This window comes from Chiloscyllium plagiosum, unplaced genomic scaffold (assembly GCF_037043375.1).
Source record: "Chiloscyllium plagiosum isolate Xiang-an unplaced genomic scaffold, Cpla_swu_hap1 HiC_scaffold_10, whole genome shotgun sequence".
NCBI lineage: Eukaryota > Metazoa > Chordata > Chondrichthyes > Orectolobiformes > Hemiscylliidae > Chiloscyllium > Chiloscyllium plagiosum.
Genome location: NW_028270148.1, coordinates 69,699,200 through 69,717,633, shown reverse-complemented (window position 1 = coordinate 69,717,633; position 18,434 = coordinate 69,699,200). Strand labels below are relative to the sequence as shown.

Here is an 18,434-nt window from a genome sequence, read left to right as displayed (position 1 = left end):
TTAAGCTTGCCAAATTGCAGCTACCCCAAGGATTGGGGGGAGTAGACTTTCCAGATATTAAGACATACCGACTAAGCATCCTCCTGTCCTTCGAGTGACTGGGCTTGAGGATCCGAAGTCAATATGGTTGGATATCAGGGCCTCCCAGGCAAAGTGCCCCTTTACTAGTCTGTTGTTTAAGGGTAAGACGAGGACAGTTATGGGATACTGTCAGAATCCAATCAGTGTTAATATGGTCAAAACCTGGAGAGCAATGCGACAGAGCGAGGGCAGTTAATCTAAAACCTCCTTTCTTACCCCTATAGTTGGTGGCACGCCAGGATTCCCTTCAGGGATGATGGTTCCTGGATTCAAACTTTTGGGCAATTAGGGGAGTCTTCTACTGGGGAGATTATGATGTCCTTAGACCAAATGAGCCGCAAGTATGGATTGCCCAGCAGAGACCATATTCATTTCTTTCTGGTTAGGGATGTTATCCAATAAAAGACTATGCTTTTGACCAACCCCTAAAGATCTGACACAGAAGAGAGTGCTTCATGCCATAAGTAATCTCTTGGTTAGTGCTCTCTACCACCAACCGAAGTGCAGTGCTTTGAGCGGTATTGAGCAACTATGTGAAGTCTGAGAGCAAGAGTTGGGAATGGAGATCACCTCAGAGACTTGGGAGGACATTTGGGAGAATGTGAGAAAGTTCTGGATCTGTAACAGAACACACGCTATGCTGTTGAGGGTGCTTCACAGGATGCATTTGGTCTCCGATCGTCTTGCGAAATTCAAAAAGGGAGCATCTCCAATGTGCCCCAAGTGCACAATAAGCATGGGTACCTTGACTCATTGTTTGTGGTCATGTCACAAGCTTCATAGGTACTGGAGCGCTGTGGCAGGAGTAATAGAGAGGGTCCTGGGGACCGAAGTTAAGGTAGACCAGTCTCTCTTATCTTGGGCTTGCTGACTTTATCTTCCTTAGATGCACATGGGAAAAAGTTACTTAACATTCTAACTTACTGTATGAGGAAGAACATTCTGATGAGCTGGGAGTATGAGAACCCTCTGGGCCTGTTGGGGTGGCGTAAATTAATTATGGAGCACATCCCTTTGGTTTTCCTCACAAACATGTGCACCATGAAACAGAACTTTTTTATAAGTCATGGCAACACTTTTTGAATTACCCGGAAGCAGATTTGTCTACCATTTTAATTAGGGCTTTTGTTTAGTCATGATCATTAGGTTTAGTGAACGTTGTGTCTTGAGAGGAAGAATCCCAAATAAATACGGGTGTAATAATTAAGGCTTCCTAAGGTTGGGAGCTTCAGTGTGGTTGTGCTGAGTGGCGTTATTTATTTACTGATTTGTTTTGTAGAGTAGGGTAGTCGTTAGTTCATTGTAAATGTTATAATTTTAGATTGTTATATTCTTGTAATTTTATAAGTTTTATAAAGAGAAAATTTCTCAATAAAAAATTTAAACAACAAAGAATACTACTGGACTGCAGACATTTTCATTCTTTTTATTGCTTTTTGCAATTCCATCGACTGTGAGTTACCTATTGTTTCTACACAGAATACTAGAGAACAGCTTGAGAAGTGCCAGCTGCTATTATAGATTCATGATTGAAGAATTGTTGGAAATCTTCTTTCCACTGTTGATAGGTCGCGTTTCATACTTAAGAAGAGATTCACCTTGATGGAAGAACCTTTGTTTATAGATGCCCCTTGTGGATTCAAAAAGGCTTTTTTTTGTTGTCAGCAGTGAAATATACTTTAACTATGTCTCAGTAAAAATAGTTTTGAGTATAGAATGCAACAAAAGCAATTTAAAAACAAAACCCAAAATGTCAAATTATTTAACTTGGGAACCTAGAAGAGCACTGATGCTCTAAAAATTTTAATGTTCCGAAGTCATTAAAGTATGTCTATTTTATACTTTGCACGTGAATGTTCGACAATCAAGTCAAATCATGGAACATGTCAATCTTTATCTGGATGGAATAGCTCTTATTTAAATTTTTAATCCCCTTGTACCTACCATGCATAATTTGTAGTGGATAATCTCGAATATTTAGGGACTTGGCGGAATGTGTGATGAGCCAGCATCACTACGGTGCAGACTGGAAAAGAATCATAGAATCAAGGAATCTCTACAGTGCAGAAAATGTGCAGCAAGCCAGCATCACTGTGAAACAGACTGTGGAAGAAACAGCAGTAGATGACTAAAAAGCTAATAAAAACAGAAAAAATTGATTGTGAAAGTAAATTGGCAAGAAATATAAACACCAACAACAAGAACCTCTGTGGGTTTATCAAAAGAAATACAAGCTAAGATAAGGGTGGGACCTCAGTAATTGATAGTGAGGAACAGTGAAATGGCAGATAATTTAAATCAGTATTTGGTGGTTTTTGATGTGGAGTACACTGTAAACAGAGAAGCAGTTTGCTAATGGGAGGAAAAATCTTGTAACTCTATCACGAGGGACGCAGTATTTGACAAACTATTGGGACTAAAGGCAGACAAGTCACCAGGACCTGATGGCTTGCATCCTAAGATTTTAAAGAAAATGGCTGCAGGATAGTGGATGCATTGGTCAAAATATCCTAGGACTTACTGATTTCCAAGAGGGTTTGGCAGATTAGGAAAATGTCAATGTGATGCCAGTGCAAATTAGAATATACTGGCAGTTCAAAAGATATTCACTAGGTTGATTCCTGACTGAAACGGTTTGACTTATCAAAAGCTGATAAATAGACTAGGCCTTTATCCAAGTTCAAAATAATCTTATTAAACCATACAAGACTCTGAGGGGGTTTGAGAAGGTGATGTTGAGAATGTGTTTCCATAAATGGAGGAACCTCAAACTAAGGGTCATGGTCGCAGAATATTTAAAACTGAGTTATGAATGAATTTCTTCTCCCAGATGCTGGTCAATGTCTGGAATTATGTACCCAACAGAGTTATGGGGGCTAGGCCACTGAAAGTATTTGAAGAGGAGACAGAGAGACTTTTTAAATATCAGAGTTGACAGCTGTGCTAAGCTCACATGAAAGAGAAGTTGAGGCCTTGATGAGCCTTGATGAAGACTGATGAAGGAGCAGTGCCCCGAAAGTTAGTGCTTCCAAATAAACCTGTTGGACTATAACCTGGTGTTGTGCGATTTTTAACTTTGAGCCTTGATCTTGTTGAATAGCAGAGCAAGCTTGAGATGTTAAATTGTAAATTCCTGCTTCTATTTCTTATGTTCTTAATATATTCTTTTAATCTTTTGAAGCTTGAAATTGGATTGTTTCGAAAATGTAACTAATTGTATCAATTTTGTTCACCTCTCATTGAATGATTTTTGTCACCTGTTGCGAATGAGTTGTGAAAATATACTCTATCTTGAAGTATCTGGTGGATATTATCAGTCATTAAATCTAAAGGTTTCAAAAAGTATAATGCTCATCATAACAATTTGGATGTGGTTTTTTCCTTAAAAATGTAAGGAGAGTGGAATATTCCTGCTATGAATATTTGAATGATGGAAAATATCCACCAATATTGCAGAGACTTTGTCTTTCCAAACATTGTGTAATGAAGGAATTTTGCACTGTAAATTTGTATTCCATGTGAATTCTATATTTTGATTTTCAGTGCACACTTTTGTGCTTGTCGAGTCACAAAATTACTTGGTTCTTATCTTTGCAAATTATCTGTTCTACAGTTTTCATCATCTTACTCAGGCATTTCTGAAGTAAATCAGCCAGCTGAGCTACTGCCACAGTTTTCAACTATTGAGTACGTTGTCCAGGTAATGTCAGGGGCATTCTCACTGCATTCATATTACAATGCCATAGTATTTTATTTGTTAGATTAATTTGTAATTTAAATGATTTGAATTCACAAGGTATTTTGAGTCGTCTTATGTATCTCTTCATGCTTATATAATTTGCATAATGGTCTTTTTAACGGGTATTGAACAGCGAGGTACTCCGGCCCCCCTCATTTTCCTGTATGTGGTGGATACTTGCCTGGAGGAAGATGATCTTCAGGCTCTGAAGGAATCTCTGCAAATGTCCCTGAGTCTGCTTCCTTCCAACGCACTGGTTGGTCTGATTACGTTTGGTCGAATGGTACAGGTCCATGAACTGAACTGCGAAGGGATTTCCAAAAGCTATGTCTTCAGGGGAACAAAGGACCTAACAGCAAAGCAAATTCAGGTGAGCTTGAGGGGTTATTGCAAAGTTCAAAGATTTCATTGAAGTTACTTGAAGTAAATCTCTTCAAGACGTAGACATTTCAACTTCCAAGTTTTTCTGTTTTACAGCATTTTTCTAGACAAAAAACGCATTTCTTGCAAGTTAAGGTTTTGTAACTTTGCTCTACTTCTCATCAAAGTTCATTATTAATGCAGTAGTGCTGTATAAGTTCTACGACGTTAACTGACGGTCCTTTTGTTGAAGCTAGCATTTGCAGAATCAGAACCTATTATCATCTCTGCTTCTATCAATGCTTCTAAACACTATTTTCATAAGGAGAGTATTTGCAACTTTAATTTGAACAATACAGGATGAAATAATGCCATTTTAAAAGTTTGCAACAAATTTTAGCTTTTGTATTTTTCTTTTTGAATGGTACAGTTGAGTTCAACTGCGCTCATCTCTTATTCAGTAAATCAATCTAAAGCACCCTTGTTAATATTGCTTTTATCAATGTTAATTCAGCTTCCTCAGTTTCCATCCAGAAAAGTTTGAGATGTGGTTAGTTTTCATTATGCAATTATTTTGTCATAAAAGTAAAAAAAAGACATATTTAACCATTTCTGTTAAAAAAAAATTATCCTAATAAGGTGTGTCCATGCTGATGAGGAATAAATTACTGCTTAATGTAGTGTTCATGTTTTTCAAACTAGTATTTTTTAACTTGCTATGGAGCAAGAGACTTGGGTGAGAATGTTAAATCTCCACTATCTCCATAATACCAAGCCACTTGAAATGTGACTTGATTAGTTTCTTGTATTGAAGTACAGGTATTTAGTTTTTTTTCACTTTGCCTACTTTGAACAGGATATGTTGGGTCTCACAAAGCCATCTGCAGCAGTTCAAGGAAGGGCCCCTCAACCACAGGAACATCATGGCATATCCAGCAGGTATTGTAACTGCAGGCAGTTAAGAGTTGCATGAAAAAAATAAGTCTTAATATTTTATCATTTAAAGAAAAATATATTTAGGGAGAAGCTTTACTTGAATGCTTTACTTGAATGAATACATAGTAAATAAAACGCTCAAGAATCTAGACTTCAGGCTGTTATTACAAATTTGGTTAATTTCAGATAGTACATTTAAAATAAAACACACCCCAACTGTTTCCCTTAACCTCTGATAATTCCTAACACTATTTACAAAGTTGAATACCTAGCTGCCTGGCAGCGAGCTTTGATAGTTTATGCTTATTTAAGATGCTTCAGCTAACAACACAGATGATATGCTGCTTTTTCTAAGGTTCTTGCAGCCAGTGCAGAAGATTGACATGAACTTGACAGACCTGCTTGGAGAACTTCAGAGAGACCCCTGGCCTGTACCTCAGGGCAAAAGACCTTTGCGATCTACTGGTGTGGCCATATCCATAGCAGTTGGTTTGCTGGAGGTATTGAGCTGTAGCTTCATGTTTATGTAATAATTTTGGGATGTTAAACCATTAAAATAGACTGAACAAACAAATTTCTCCATTTCCCTAGTAGTTTAATACCTGACATTTAATTTGTTTTAGAAGAAATTGTGAATTAATTTCCTCAGGATAGTATTCATGTTGGATAGAACATCGAACAGTACAGCCAGAACAGGCCTTCGGTCCTAGCTTCCTGTTGGAGTTTTAATTAAGGAGATTTATTAATAAACATTTCCTGGAACAAGTGTGGTTGTCACATGGGTCAGTTGGGCTCTCTTCACTGGTCACCCACACAATGGGAAAACTGACCGTACATATCCACTGTTCGCACACACTTCTATACTCGCTCATTCAGCAACTAGTGGTTGTTGATGGAATCTACCCAGTGATTGGGAGTAAGTCATCTCACAGGTTCATATATAGCTGTTTGGCTCAAGAATTTCTAAAAGAAAAGAAAGTGTTTGTATCTCATATAGATTTTTAATGGATACATTTTTCTCTTTATTTTTCACTGTTCTTGTTCCTTGATAAAGGGAAAAACAACAACTCTTACATTTTTCTTCTCTGTTAGCCAATAGAAAACTTACCATTGCTGAGTGGAAATGAACACTCAGCAATGGTAAGTTTTCTATTGGCTAACAGAGAAGAAAAATGTAAGAGTTGTTGTTTTTCCCTTTATCAAGGAACAAGAACAGTGAAAAATAAAGTGGAAATAAACACTCAGCAATATTAAATGTTTGCTAGGTGCTAATCTGTGGGTTTCCCAGTAGAGCAATTCATCTGGGGAAAGAAATTATATATGAGATGTCTAACTGATATTTTTCAGTGTCCCACAATTTGGAGGAAGAAAATATTGAAGCTTTATGTGCAAGAAGTCTTTGTTTTTAAATTGTGTTGTTAATGCAGTTCTGTTGCTCCAAGTTTTTTCTGTGACTTGAAGTGATGTTGTTGAAATATGATGGGAGCTAAAGCCAACACTGTATTTGATTATCTTGATCTCTTGAAAACAACAAATGTTGGAGATCACAGCAAGTGAGACAGCATCCATGGAGAGAGAGCAAGCTAACGTTTCAGAATTGGCTTGCCTATAGGAGGCAGAGGGTAGTGGTGAAAGGTTGTTTTTCAGTCTGGAGGTCCATGACTAGTGGTGTTCTGCAAGGATCTGTACTGGGGCCTCTGCAGTTTGTGATTGGATGAAAATGTAAATAGGTAGATTACTAAGGATGCAGACAATGCAAAGATTGGTGGAGCTGTGGATAGTGTAGAAAGTTGTCAAAGTATACAGCGGGACATAGATCAGTTGCAGATCAGGTCAGAGAAATGGCAGATGGAGTTTAATCTGAGTAAGTGTGAGATGCTGCACTTTGGAAGATCAAATGTTAAGGAAAAGTATACCGTTAATGGCAGGACCCTGAACAAAATTGTACAGCAGGATCTTGGGGTTCAAATCCATAGCTCACTGAAAGTGGCCATGCAAGTAGATAGGGTGGTGAAGAAGGCGTATGACATGCTTGTATTTATTGGTCAGGGAATTGAGTACAAGATCTAGGATGTCATGTTGCAGCTTTATAAGACTTTGGTTAGGCCACACTTGGAATACTGCGTTTAATTCTGGTTGCCACATTACCGGAAGGATGTGGAGGCTTTGGAGAGGGTGCAGAAGAGGTTCAGCAGCATGGAATAGTGAATATGAACTATAAGGAGATGCTAGAAAATCTTTGTTTTCAAAGACTTTTGGAGCGGCGGAGTTTGAGGGGAGACTTGATAGAAGTGTACCAAATTATGAGATGCGTAGATAGTATTGAGTCAAAATGTCTAATAGTAATAGGCATGCATTTAAGGTGAGAAGGGGAAAGTTCAAAAGAAATGTGAGGAGCAAGTTTTTCACAGAGAAGAATTTGGAATGCACTGTCAGGGGTGGTGGTGAAGGCATATATGATATGTGCTTTAAGAGACTTTTAGGTAAGTGCATGAATATGCAAGGAATGGAGGGATATGGACCAAGGGCAGACAGAAAGGATTAGTTTAGTTTAGTGTCCTGTTTGGCACAGCGTCCTGGGCCGAAGGGCCCATTCCAGTGATGTACAGTTCTATATTCTATGTCTAGATGACTGCTCATCAAAGCAGAAGTGAAGTGTGGAGGGGGCAGAATTTATGCTACAGTTGGTTGGGAGTAGGGGTGGCATTGGAGTGTTGGAGGAGAAAAGATGTTGATAGTTCAGATTAAGTGATCAGAATGCGAGAATGGCAGAACAATGATGTGCCTAACTGCCAGACTGGAAATAACAGATAGTCCAACTGGGGTAGGGGAAATGGAGAGAAGACATGGTGACTGTGAATGTAACAAGTAAAGCTAAAAGGAAGGGAAGGAATGGGAGTTGGTTCACGATCTCTACTATCAACATCTTTTCTCCCCCAGCATGCCAACTCCACACCCCCTCCCCCAATTATAACATAAAGGCCCCGCCCCCACACCACTTCAGTTGTGATGAAGAGTCATCTGGACTCAAAACGTTGGCTTTCTCTCTCTCGATGGGTGCAACCTGAGCCAGTGTGATCTCCAGCATGTTGATTTCAGATCAGATTCCAGCATCTTCAGTAATTTGCTCCTATCTTGATCTCTTGTCGATCTTTGTTTTATTATGCTAATATTTGAATGCCTTCCTCAGGGTAGCTTTCCTAACACTGGAGCTAGAATAATGTTGTTCACTGGAGGACCACCTACCCAGGGCCCCGGCATGGTAGTGGGGGATGAGCTTAAGTCGCCCATTCGCTCATGGCATGATATAGAAAAGGATAATGCACGATTCCTAAAGAAAGCGACCAAGGTTGGTCTATTTTGTTTTTGATATTTTAGAATGTTATAGTTGCATGGAATGTCACTAATTATTTAATAGTTATTGGCATACAAGCTAAGAGATTTACAGAGTGAACTTTTTTCATTCTTTCATGGAATACAGCCATCACTGACAAGGTCAGCATTTGTTCTTCATCCCAAATTGCCCTTGAACTGTGAGTGGCTTGCTTGGCCATTTCAGAGGGCCAAGTAAACTTGCATATAGACCAGACTGGATAAATGTACCAGATTGCTTCTGTAATGGAAATCAAAGGACCAGATGGATTTTAACCAAAATTTATATTAGTTCCATGTTACCATTACTGAGAGGTGCTTTCCTGATGAAAGGCTTTTGCCCAAAACATTGATTTTCCTGCTTCTCGGATATTGCCTGACCAGCTGTGCTTTTCCAACACCACACTCTCAATCCAGCTTTCCTGTAATAGTCTAAATTTATTAGTTAATTTTAAGTCCTGCCATTTAATAACTGGTGAGATTTTAACCCATAACTTTAAAGCCTTGCTCTGGTCATCTGGATTACTAGTCCAGTAACATTACCACTACCTCTTCCCAGTTTTGTTTTTTTTTGTCAATGATTTACATTTTTATCCTTTTGCGAGTAAAACTTGTTTCTCCCTATGTCTATCAAATCCTCTTTGATTTGATTAATACTTTCTTGCATATTAAAATTTAAACCGGCCCACTCATTACAATTTACCCAATTCCATCTGGGATGGACATCAAAACAAATTCAATTGTACTTCCATTAAGTTACCAGTGGATTTTCTTTTACAGCAATGAATGATTACTGTTATATAATTCATTGGTGAGATAGAAAATTTGTAGTTGAGAAGTTTTTTGATTTTTAAATTCATTTTATGGAATGAAATTGTGATAGTTAATCACTTGCACTCTTGATTCATTGATTAGCATTGGCTCAGCTAGTACAATGCTATTGACTCAACTTTTCATGTCAAACTTCAGTACTTGACCATATAATCTGAATTGACAACTCCGCACGATGCTGAGTGACCACAGCACTGTAAGAGATGCCATCTTTTGGATGAGTCATTAAATCAAGACATTTCTGACTGCTTAAAAATGTACATACAAATCTAGAGTCACTAGTTTTATCGTAGCAAGTTTTGATTTCCTGACCAAAATTACTTCCTACAAACAACAACCACTAAAATTAGATTATTTAATCATCCATAGAATAATCCATACAATCCCCGCAGGCCATTTGGCCCAACAAGTCTACACCAACCCTCCAAAGGGCATCCCACCCAAACCCATTCCCTTACCCTATCCCTGTAACTCTGCATTTCCCATGGCTAACACACCTAACCTACACATCCCTGAACACTATGGGTAATTTAGCATGACCAATCCACCTAACCTGCACAACTTTGGACTGTGGGATGAAACCAGAGCACCCGGTAGAAACCCATGAAGACATGGATAGAACATGTAAACTCCACACAGTCACCTGAGGGTGGAATCAAACCCAGGTCCCTGCTGCCGTGAGGCAGCAGTGCTAACCACTAAGCTACTCTGTAGTCATTCATTTTGTTTTTGAATCTTCACAAATTGGCTGTTGTGTTTACCAATGTAACAATTATTGCACTTTAAACGCTCTCAAATATCCTAAAATGTGATAAGAGTAACGTACTTGCCCCCTCCTTCATTCTTTAGTTTGATCCTTCTTTAGAAGACCACTTGCTCTCGCTTCCGCAAACTCTCGGCATCACTAAAGCTGTAATCATGATTTTGATCTCCACACTTGACTGCTCCTGTGCTGGCTTTGTTGTTAGGATTGTTCTCTTTCAGTTATGTTTTGTAATTTTCATTTGTTTTTCTCTTCAGCACTATGACGCTCTAGCAAACCGTGCAGCAGTAAATGGACATTGCATTGACATCTATGCTTGTGCCCTGGATCAGACTGGTCTTTTGGAATTAAAGTGTTGCTGCAACTTGTCTGGGCAAGTGTTTACCAATGGATTAGATTAGAATCCCTACAGTATGGAAACAGGCCCTTTGGCCCTCCGAAGAGTAACCCACCCAGACCCATTCCCCTACCCTACCCTATATTTACACCTGAATAACTCACCTAAATGGGCAATTCACCTGACCTGCACTTGTTTGGATTGTGGGAGGAAACCGGAGCACCCGGAGAAAATTCAAGTAGACATGGGGAGGATGTCGCCCGACAGTCGCCTGAGGCGGGAATCGAACCCAAATCGTTGGTGCTGTGAGGCAGCAGTGCTAACCACTCAGCCACCGTGCTGCTCTACATAAAACATTGAGATCTAGTTATTGTGTAACTTAAACCATAAGCAATAGATTTATAGTTCTCTCAACCTGATGAGTTGAATCTTTTTTTTTCTCTTGTTTTGAGAGAACAGTAAGGGTTCCTGATGAAGCAAAGTTCCATGAGTCTCCATCAAAATAACCAAACACTTAGTTGATATGAATATTCAGAAAGTGATTGGATGAAATTTTCTCCATCATTAGTATGTCACATTTAAAGATGTTAATGTTTAAAATGATTTTTGTTTAAAATGATTTCCTCATCAAAATATTGAATATTGCACTGAAAAAAAAATACACTGGCTAATTTTGCACAATTAAGGACCATCAAGGGAGTAGGAAGGATTACAACAAGAACAAGCTAAATAAAACCCCCTCAGAAAGAGTTTCCACTTGGTTGCATTTAAGAAGTCAAGGTCGAAATGCACTAGTTAATTTCCAAACCAGTGGCCCTTCTGAAGTAGAGGGACCATTTTTAAGCTTAGAAGCCTGGCTCAGCTGAGGCTCTTTCTCCGTGTCATGGCATTAGCAACTGTCTATTGACTCTCTAACCAATTTGGTGGGTGAGCAGGATGTTACAACAAAACTATTCCATGGTTCATAAAAGCACAGAAGGAAATATCCATTTGTGTCTTTAAGAGGAAATTAAGGAAACTTTCTCTTAAGAGCAGAAGCTTAAAATCTCAAAAAGCAAGCTTGAAAACTGTGAATATTTTGGAAACCAGACAACAAAGGAAAAATTAAAGCAACAATAAATAGAGTCAGAAATGAAGAAACTGAGCTCTTGCAGATATATTAAAAGGGTAGAAATACATGGTCATGTCTTTGAGGCAGAGACAGGAGACAAGAAGCATAATAAACTCAAAGTCTGGCTCTGCAGTGAATAACTGCTCTCCTGTATAGTAGGATGACTGGTTGAGATGCTGTTGTTTCTTTTTATTACCTATTTTCCTAATCAAACTATTCAGAGAGATTATTACATACCTTTGGAGCAGGTGAGAATTAAATCCCGGCCTCTTGGTCCAGGGTTAGGGACACTACCATGGTGCCACAACTGGACCCCCAAACTCGACTCTGCTGGGACCTGAACCCACAACCTTTAATGACCAACCCGAGCAAGCTTTAGAAATCCAATGCATTCTCCAGAGATTTTCATAAAGATTTGATTACTGTCTTCCATCTGAAGCTCATTCTCAGCCTTGTAATGGAAGTAATAGACATATTTCTTGTTGAAAAATATTTGAAGTATATATTGGTGAATGTCACAAAGTGTACATTAAATAACTTTACAATCTGTGTCCATTTCTGTCAACCCAGCGGTTACATTGTGATGGGGGACTCCTTCAACACTTCCCTCTTCAAGCAAACATTTCAAAGGGTTTTCAGCAAAGGTCTTCAGGGGGATTTCAGGATGGCTTTTGGTGCCACGTTAGAGCTTAAGGTGAGAGGGTGCTTTCAATTCCCATGTTATGTTTTTAACTTCTGAATTAACTTATCAAACTTGATGAGGATATCACTAACACTGTTTGTATTACTATCAGGCATTTGGAATGCCTGCTTGTTTTTCTTTCTTCCTTTCACTTGCTTTCATGATTTACTTTTATCCCGACCAAGTTTTTATTTCTGGTGGAGGTAGACATCACTCATCTCACATAGTGAAAATGAAAGTATTTAATATCATACTGTGATGTTGTTCTGCACCATTATTGATGGCACAAAAGCAACAACAAGCATCCTGAATCACTGTTCCAAGTATTGGGGCACTATCTGTTTGAACCTGACATAATTTTTGAAGTGGAGAAAGTGAGGTCTGCAGATGCTGGAGATCAAAGTTGAAACTTTATTGCTGGAACAGCCCAGCAGGTCAGGCAGCATCCAGGGAACAGGAGATTCGACGTTTCGGGCACAGGCCCTTCTTCAGGAACAGGCCTTTCTTCAAAATAATTTTTGAAGTCTTGTAACAACTAGTTTACGTGATAATGCTGACTGTGCTTATCATTAATATCATTATACCTCCCCAGCCTTCACTATGACTGTGTTTGTGTCATGTTTGTAATGATTTATCTTTGTGAGCATTAAGTGTGGTGAAAAATGGCTTCACCTGGCAGGTGTGATTTTTAAGTTAGGGATCTTAATTTTTTAATACAAGTCATCAATGTAATTTGTGGTCATTACATCAGTTGCTAACATGTAAGTGCTCAAAGCAGAATTAAAAATGATCTCTGTGAAATGCAGTGTGTCAGAAATGATCATAAGACTGTAATTTCATCTTGGGTTAGAATGTAGTATAAGCATTTGCAATTTTAATCTTCTATTATAACATGACAAAATGACACTGAATTTTTTTTTTCAACATCTACTATTTGATTCAAAAAATGTACACTAGCAGAATCGTAGAAATGTGACATCTCATCTCAGAATTGGAAGAGAATAAATTCAAACCAGCTTTCCTTCTAAATTTTTATTTTTTATTCATTCATGTGATGAGGGTGTTACTGGACAACCCAGCATTTATTGCCCATCCCTAATGGCCTAGCGAGCAGTTAAAAGTCAACATTGCTATGGGTCACATGTAGGCCAGACCTGATAAGGGTGGCAGATTCCTTCCCTAAAGGACATTTGTAAACCAGATGGGTTTTTCCAACAATTGACAATGTATTCACGATCATTGAAGTTAGATTCTTACTTCCAGATTTTGGAGTTCGAATTACATCATCTACCATGGTGGGATTCAAACCTGAATCCCCAGAACATTCCCTGCATCTCTGAATTAACAGTGTAGTGATAATACCATTCGGCCATTGCTGTGTAGTAACCTCTGTGAGAATCTATTGCAGCATCTGTTGCCATGACCAGGTTTGGTTTACAATATAGTTTGCTTATGCCTAAGCTGTATGGTATTTCATTTAGACAGAGTAGATATTGCAGATGTTGGAGATTAGAGTCAAGATTAGAGTGGTGCTGAAAAAGCACAGCAGGTCAGACAGCATCCGAGGAGCAGGAAAATCAACATTTCGGGCAAAAGCCCTTCATCAGGAAATTTTCCTGATTCTCAGATGCTACCTGACCTGCTGTGCTTTTCCAGCACCACTCTAATCTTGGCACTTGATTTAGTTTGTCTTTGTTACTGATTTTTGTTTTTAATAATAAGACACTAATCAAGTAATTTAGCTGTTACAGATTTGAATCAACAAGCCTACAGATGAATTTAGATCCATTGTCATTTTTGAAAATTTATAGATTGTTCCATTCAGAGAGAAATTAAACTACAATCGGTTCTGCTGTAACGCAGTAGTTCTGTTCTCATGCAACCCTGTATTATAAGAGAATGTTAGAATAGCTGCACCATTTAAACCAATGGGGCTGGAATTCCATTAGAAGCAATACACACTTTAAAGGTTCGCATCTTGAAAACAGTGACCCAATTCGTTAAGCATGCTATAGCGATTTGTATTAATGAAACATGCGTTATGGCAGAACAACCTGTATATAGTTTTTTTATTATTCATTCACTGGCTGGCCAGAACTTATTACCTGTTCCTAGTTGTCCTTGAGAGGTGATGGTGGGCTGCCTTCTTGAATCACTGCACTTTGTGTTTGTGTAGACCCACAATGCCATTAGGAAGGGAATTCCAGGATTTTGACCCAGTGGCAGTGAAGTCTTGCTAATATATTTCCAAGTCAGGATGGTAAGTGGCTTGGAGAGGAACTTACAGGTGGTGTTCATATGCAACTAATGCCCTTATCCTTCCAGATGGAAATAGTCGTGCGTTTGGAAGGTGCTGGGGATCTTTGGTGAATTTCTGCAGTGCATTTTGTAGATAGTACACACTACTGCAACTGAGCAAGAGTGTTGTGGGGTGAATATTTGTGGATGTTGAGTCAAACAAGCGGGCTACTTTGTCCGAGATGGTGTTAGACTTCTTGAGTGTTGTTGGGCTGCACCAATCCAGGGGGTATTCATCACACTCCTGACTTGTGCCTTGTAGGTGGTGGGCAGGCTTTGGAGAGTCAAGAGGCTAGTATTCCTAGCCTTTGACTTGGCTCTTGTAGCCACTGTGTTAATCTGGCAAGTCCAGTGTCTGATCAATGGTAACCCCAAAGATGTTGATAATGGGGGATTCAGTGATGATAATACCACTTGAAGGCCAAGCAATAGTGGTTAGATTGTCTGTCACTTATTGGAGATGGTCATTGCATGGCATTTATGGGATGCAAATGTTACTCCCAATTGTTTACCTAAGCCTGGATGTTGTGCAGATCTTATTGTATTTAAATATGCTTCAGTATCCAGGAGTCACAAATGGTGCTGAACATCAACAAACATCCCCACTTCTGACCTTTATGATGGAAGGTTATTGAAGCAGCTGAAATTGGTTGGGCCTAGGACTCTAGCCTGAGCATCTCCTGCAAAGATGTCCTGAAGCTGAAATGACTGACCTCCTACAATCACAATCATCTTCATATGTGCCAGGTATGACTCAACCAGTGGAGAGTTTGCCCCCTGAAAACCATTGATTTCAGTTTTGTTAGGGCACCTTGATGCCACATGCCTTGAATGTGGCCTTGATGTCAGGGGCTCTTACTCTCACCTCATCTCTGAAATTCAGCTCTTTTGTCCATGTTTGAACGAAGACTGTAATGAGGTCAGGGGTTGAGTGGCCCTGGAGGAACCCAAAGTGGCTGTCAGTGAACAGGTGCTGCTTGGCAGCACTGTTGATGGCACCTCCATAACTTTGGTAATCAAGCTTATGCTGATGGGTGGCAAATGGGTTGGATTTGTCCTGGGCAATTTTCAAATATTGTCTGATAGAATACCGTTTATAGCTGTATTGGAAGAGCTTCACTAGGGCAGTGTCAAATTCTGGAGCACTAGTCTTCGGTACTATCTCCAGAATGTTGTCAGGGCCCATAGCCTCCAACTGTTTCTTGATATCACTTAGAGTGAATCAAACTGGCTGAAGGCTAATTTCTGGAGGAGGCTGCAATAGATCTTCAGGTGAAGATTGCTGTGACTGCTTCAGCATTGTCTTTTGCATTAATATTTTGAGCTCTTCCATCATTGAGGAGGGGGATATTTGTGGAGCTGCCTCCTCCAGTGAGGTTTTGATTGTCCACTATCATTCATGACTGGATGAAGTAGGATTGCAGAGCTTAATTCTGATCCTTTGGTTGTGGGATTGCTTAGCTTTGTTCATCACTTGCTGCTTATGCTGTTTTGGCATGCAAGTAGTCCTGTTTTGTGACTTCACCAGCTTGACACCTCATTTTTAGGTATGCCTGGTCCTGCTCCAAGTCAGCCCTTCTGCGCTCTCCATTGAACCAGGATTGATTCCCCTGGCTTGATGATGATGGTTGAGTGGGAGACATGGTGAGCTGGAGGTTGTAGATATTGCAAGAGTACGATCCAGTCTCGAGTTGCTAGATGTATTTGAAGTCTGTCCTGTTTAGCTTCATGGTAGTGCTGCACAACATTATGGAGATTATTCTCAATGTGAAGGTGGGACTTCATCTCCAGAGACACTGTACAGTGGTCACTGTTACTGATACAGTCATGGGAAGATGCATCTGCAGCTGGCAGATTGGTAAGGATGAGGCTGAATATGTTTTTTCCTCTTATTGGTTCCCTCACCACCTGCTGCAGACCCAGTCTAGCAGCTATATCCTTTAGGACCTGACCAGCTTGACCAGTAGTGCTGCTGCTAAGCTACTCTTGATGGTGGATATTGAAATCTCCCACCCAGAGTATATTTTGCATCTTTTGCACCCTCTGTCTTCAAGTTGTGGGCAGCACGGTGGCACAGTGGTTAGCACTGCTGCCTCGCAGCGCCAGAGACCCGGGTTCAATTCCCGACTCAGGCGACTGACTGTGTGGAGTTTGCACGTTCTCCCCGTGTCTGCGTGGGTTTCCTCCGGGTGCTCCGGTTTCCTCCCACAGTCCAAAGATGTGCAGGTTAGGTGAATTGGCCATACTAAATTGCCCGTAGTGTTAGGTAAGGGGTAAATGTAGGGGTATGGGTGGGTTTCGCTTCGGCGGGTCGGTGTGGACTTGTTGGGCCGAAGGGCCTGTTTCCACACTGTAATCTAATCTAAATCTAATCTAATCTAAAGTTTTGTTCAACATGGAGGGGATTCGTCAGCCGAGGGGAGGTGGTACATGGTAATCAGCAGGTTTACTTGTTCATGTTTAACCTGAAGCCATAAGACTTCATGGGGTCCAAAGTCAATGTTGAGGACTCCCAGGGGTACTCCCTCCCAACTGTATAGTGCTAATGGGGTCTAGCTGAAGCTTTTCATCTTATACTTGTCACAACAAATGCACGAATTATAAATTTCAAATAAACATAACAATTTAGACTGCAGGAGAAGTGTGCTTGCTGTTTGGCAAATTGACTTTGATTAATTGAGGTGTTATGAGAGAGCACCAGGAACTAGGAATCTCTAAGATCCTGGGTAACCAAAAAAGCCCAATGGTTGTACACATTCTTGACATTTGTAGAAAAAGATGCTTGTATATGAATCTAGGTAATTTCTTGCAAATCTAAATATGAGATGTAACTAGCTTGACATCCCCTTAAGTTGGTTGTTGGTTGTAACTATTAGCCCATTGAGAATGGTCTGTAAATGCTGCCCAAACACGTAGAACAAAAATTTGGAAACATGGGCTGGTTGATTACGATCTGTATCCTATTACAAGCAACTGAATGAACGTGTTATTTCTAGCCACTGAGGAATAAGGACAATATGCCTGGCCTGGCATTGACATTGAAATTCATACATAATGTTGCTTAATGGTGTGGTAGGCAGAAGTTCTTTTTGGACCGATGGCAGCATCTTGTTACTGCATTGTATTTGTGTTTGCTCTTCACAAATTTATGAGAGGAGATTATGTAATTTCATTACACTGACACAAATCTATCAATACTTTATTTCAGACGACTAGAGAACTGAAGATTGCTGGTGCAATTGGGACCTGTGTGTCTCTGAATTCCAAAGGGCCTTCTGTGTCTGAGAATGTAAGTTTGAGTTTATTCTTTGTAGACATTCCATACCTAACTTTCTGGCATTTTTAAGCTCCAATGGGGCTATTATTTTGTTTTCAAATGACCAACTTTATTCACTTCCACTTTGCATTCAGTCAGCAATATTTTTAATTTATCTGTGGACTTAAAGAAGTCCACATTATTTGAACATCAAATAATGGCAATCGGTAACAGAGCTTGATAATTGGAAATGTCTTAACTTGCGTATTAATCCAAGTATCAAGAGAAAAGTAACATCAGTTTCAAGATTCTCTGAAGACTGTGTAAAGGCAGGTTAAAATTATAAGCACTTTATATTTTTAAAAATTTTCTAATCAAAAAAATTTGCTGTACCACCTTAATAACTCAAACTATTTGAAAAAATTGACTTGTTGCAGCAGATTTGATATCTGCTCCGTTCTTAAATACATTTGTAGTAGAGATGGACAATTCAAGCAGACATGCATTTGATTAAATTTCTTCTGTTCTTTTAGGAGCTGGGTGTAGGTGGCACATGCCAATGGAAAGTTTGCAGTTTGGATCCTTGCACTACACTGGGCATCTACTTTGAAGTGGTAAATCAAGTGAGTCTTTCTTTCTTCCGCATACAGAAATCTTGGTAGGAACTC

The 18,434-nt window shown here is 39.5% G+C and overlaps 1 protein-coding gene across 2 annotated transcripts in view; it reads left to right on the top strand.

The window, feature by feature from the left end:
• The window catches only part of LOC122552902 (protein transport protein Sec23B), a 72,494-nt gene that overhangs the window by 17,304 nt on the left and 36,756 nt on the right, over positions 1-18,434 (top strand). For both annotated transcript variants that reach the window (XM_087991433.1, XM_087991434.1), the window contains exons 4-12: positions 3,695-3,781; positions 3,954-4,190; positions 5,037-5,119; positions 5,472-5,616; positions 8,307-8,465; positions 10,340-10,451; positions 12,097-12,224; positions 17,719-17,799; positions 18,300-18,389. In XM_087991433.1, coding sequence (XP_087847559.1) covers positions 3,695-3,781; positions 3,954-4,190; positions 5,037-5,119; positions 5,472-5,616; positions 8,307-8,465; positions 10,340-10,451; positions 12,097-12,224; positions 17,719-17,799; positions 18,300-18,389 — 1,122 coding nt within the window. The remainder of the gene's footprint in view (positions 1-3,694; positions 3,782-3,953; positions 4,191-5,036; positions 5,120-5,471; positions 5,617-8,306; positions 8,466-10,339; positions 10,452-12,096; positions 12,225-17,718; positions 17,800-18,299; positions 18,390-18,434) is intronic.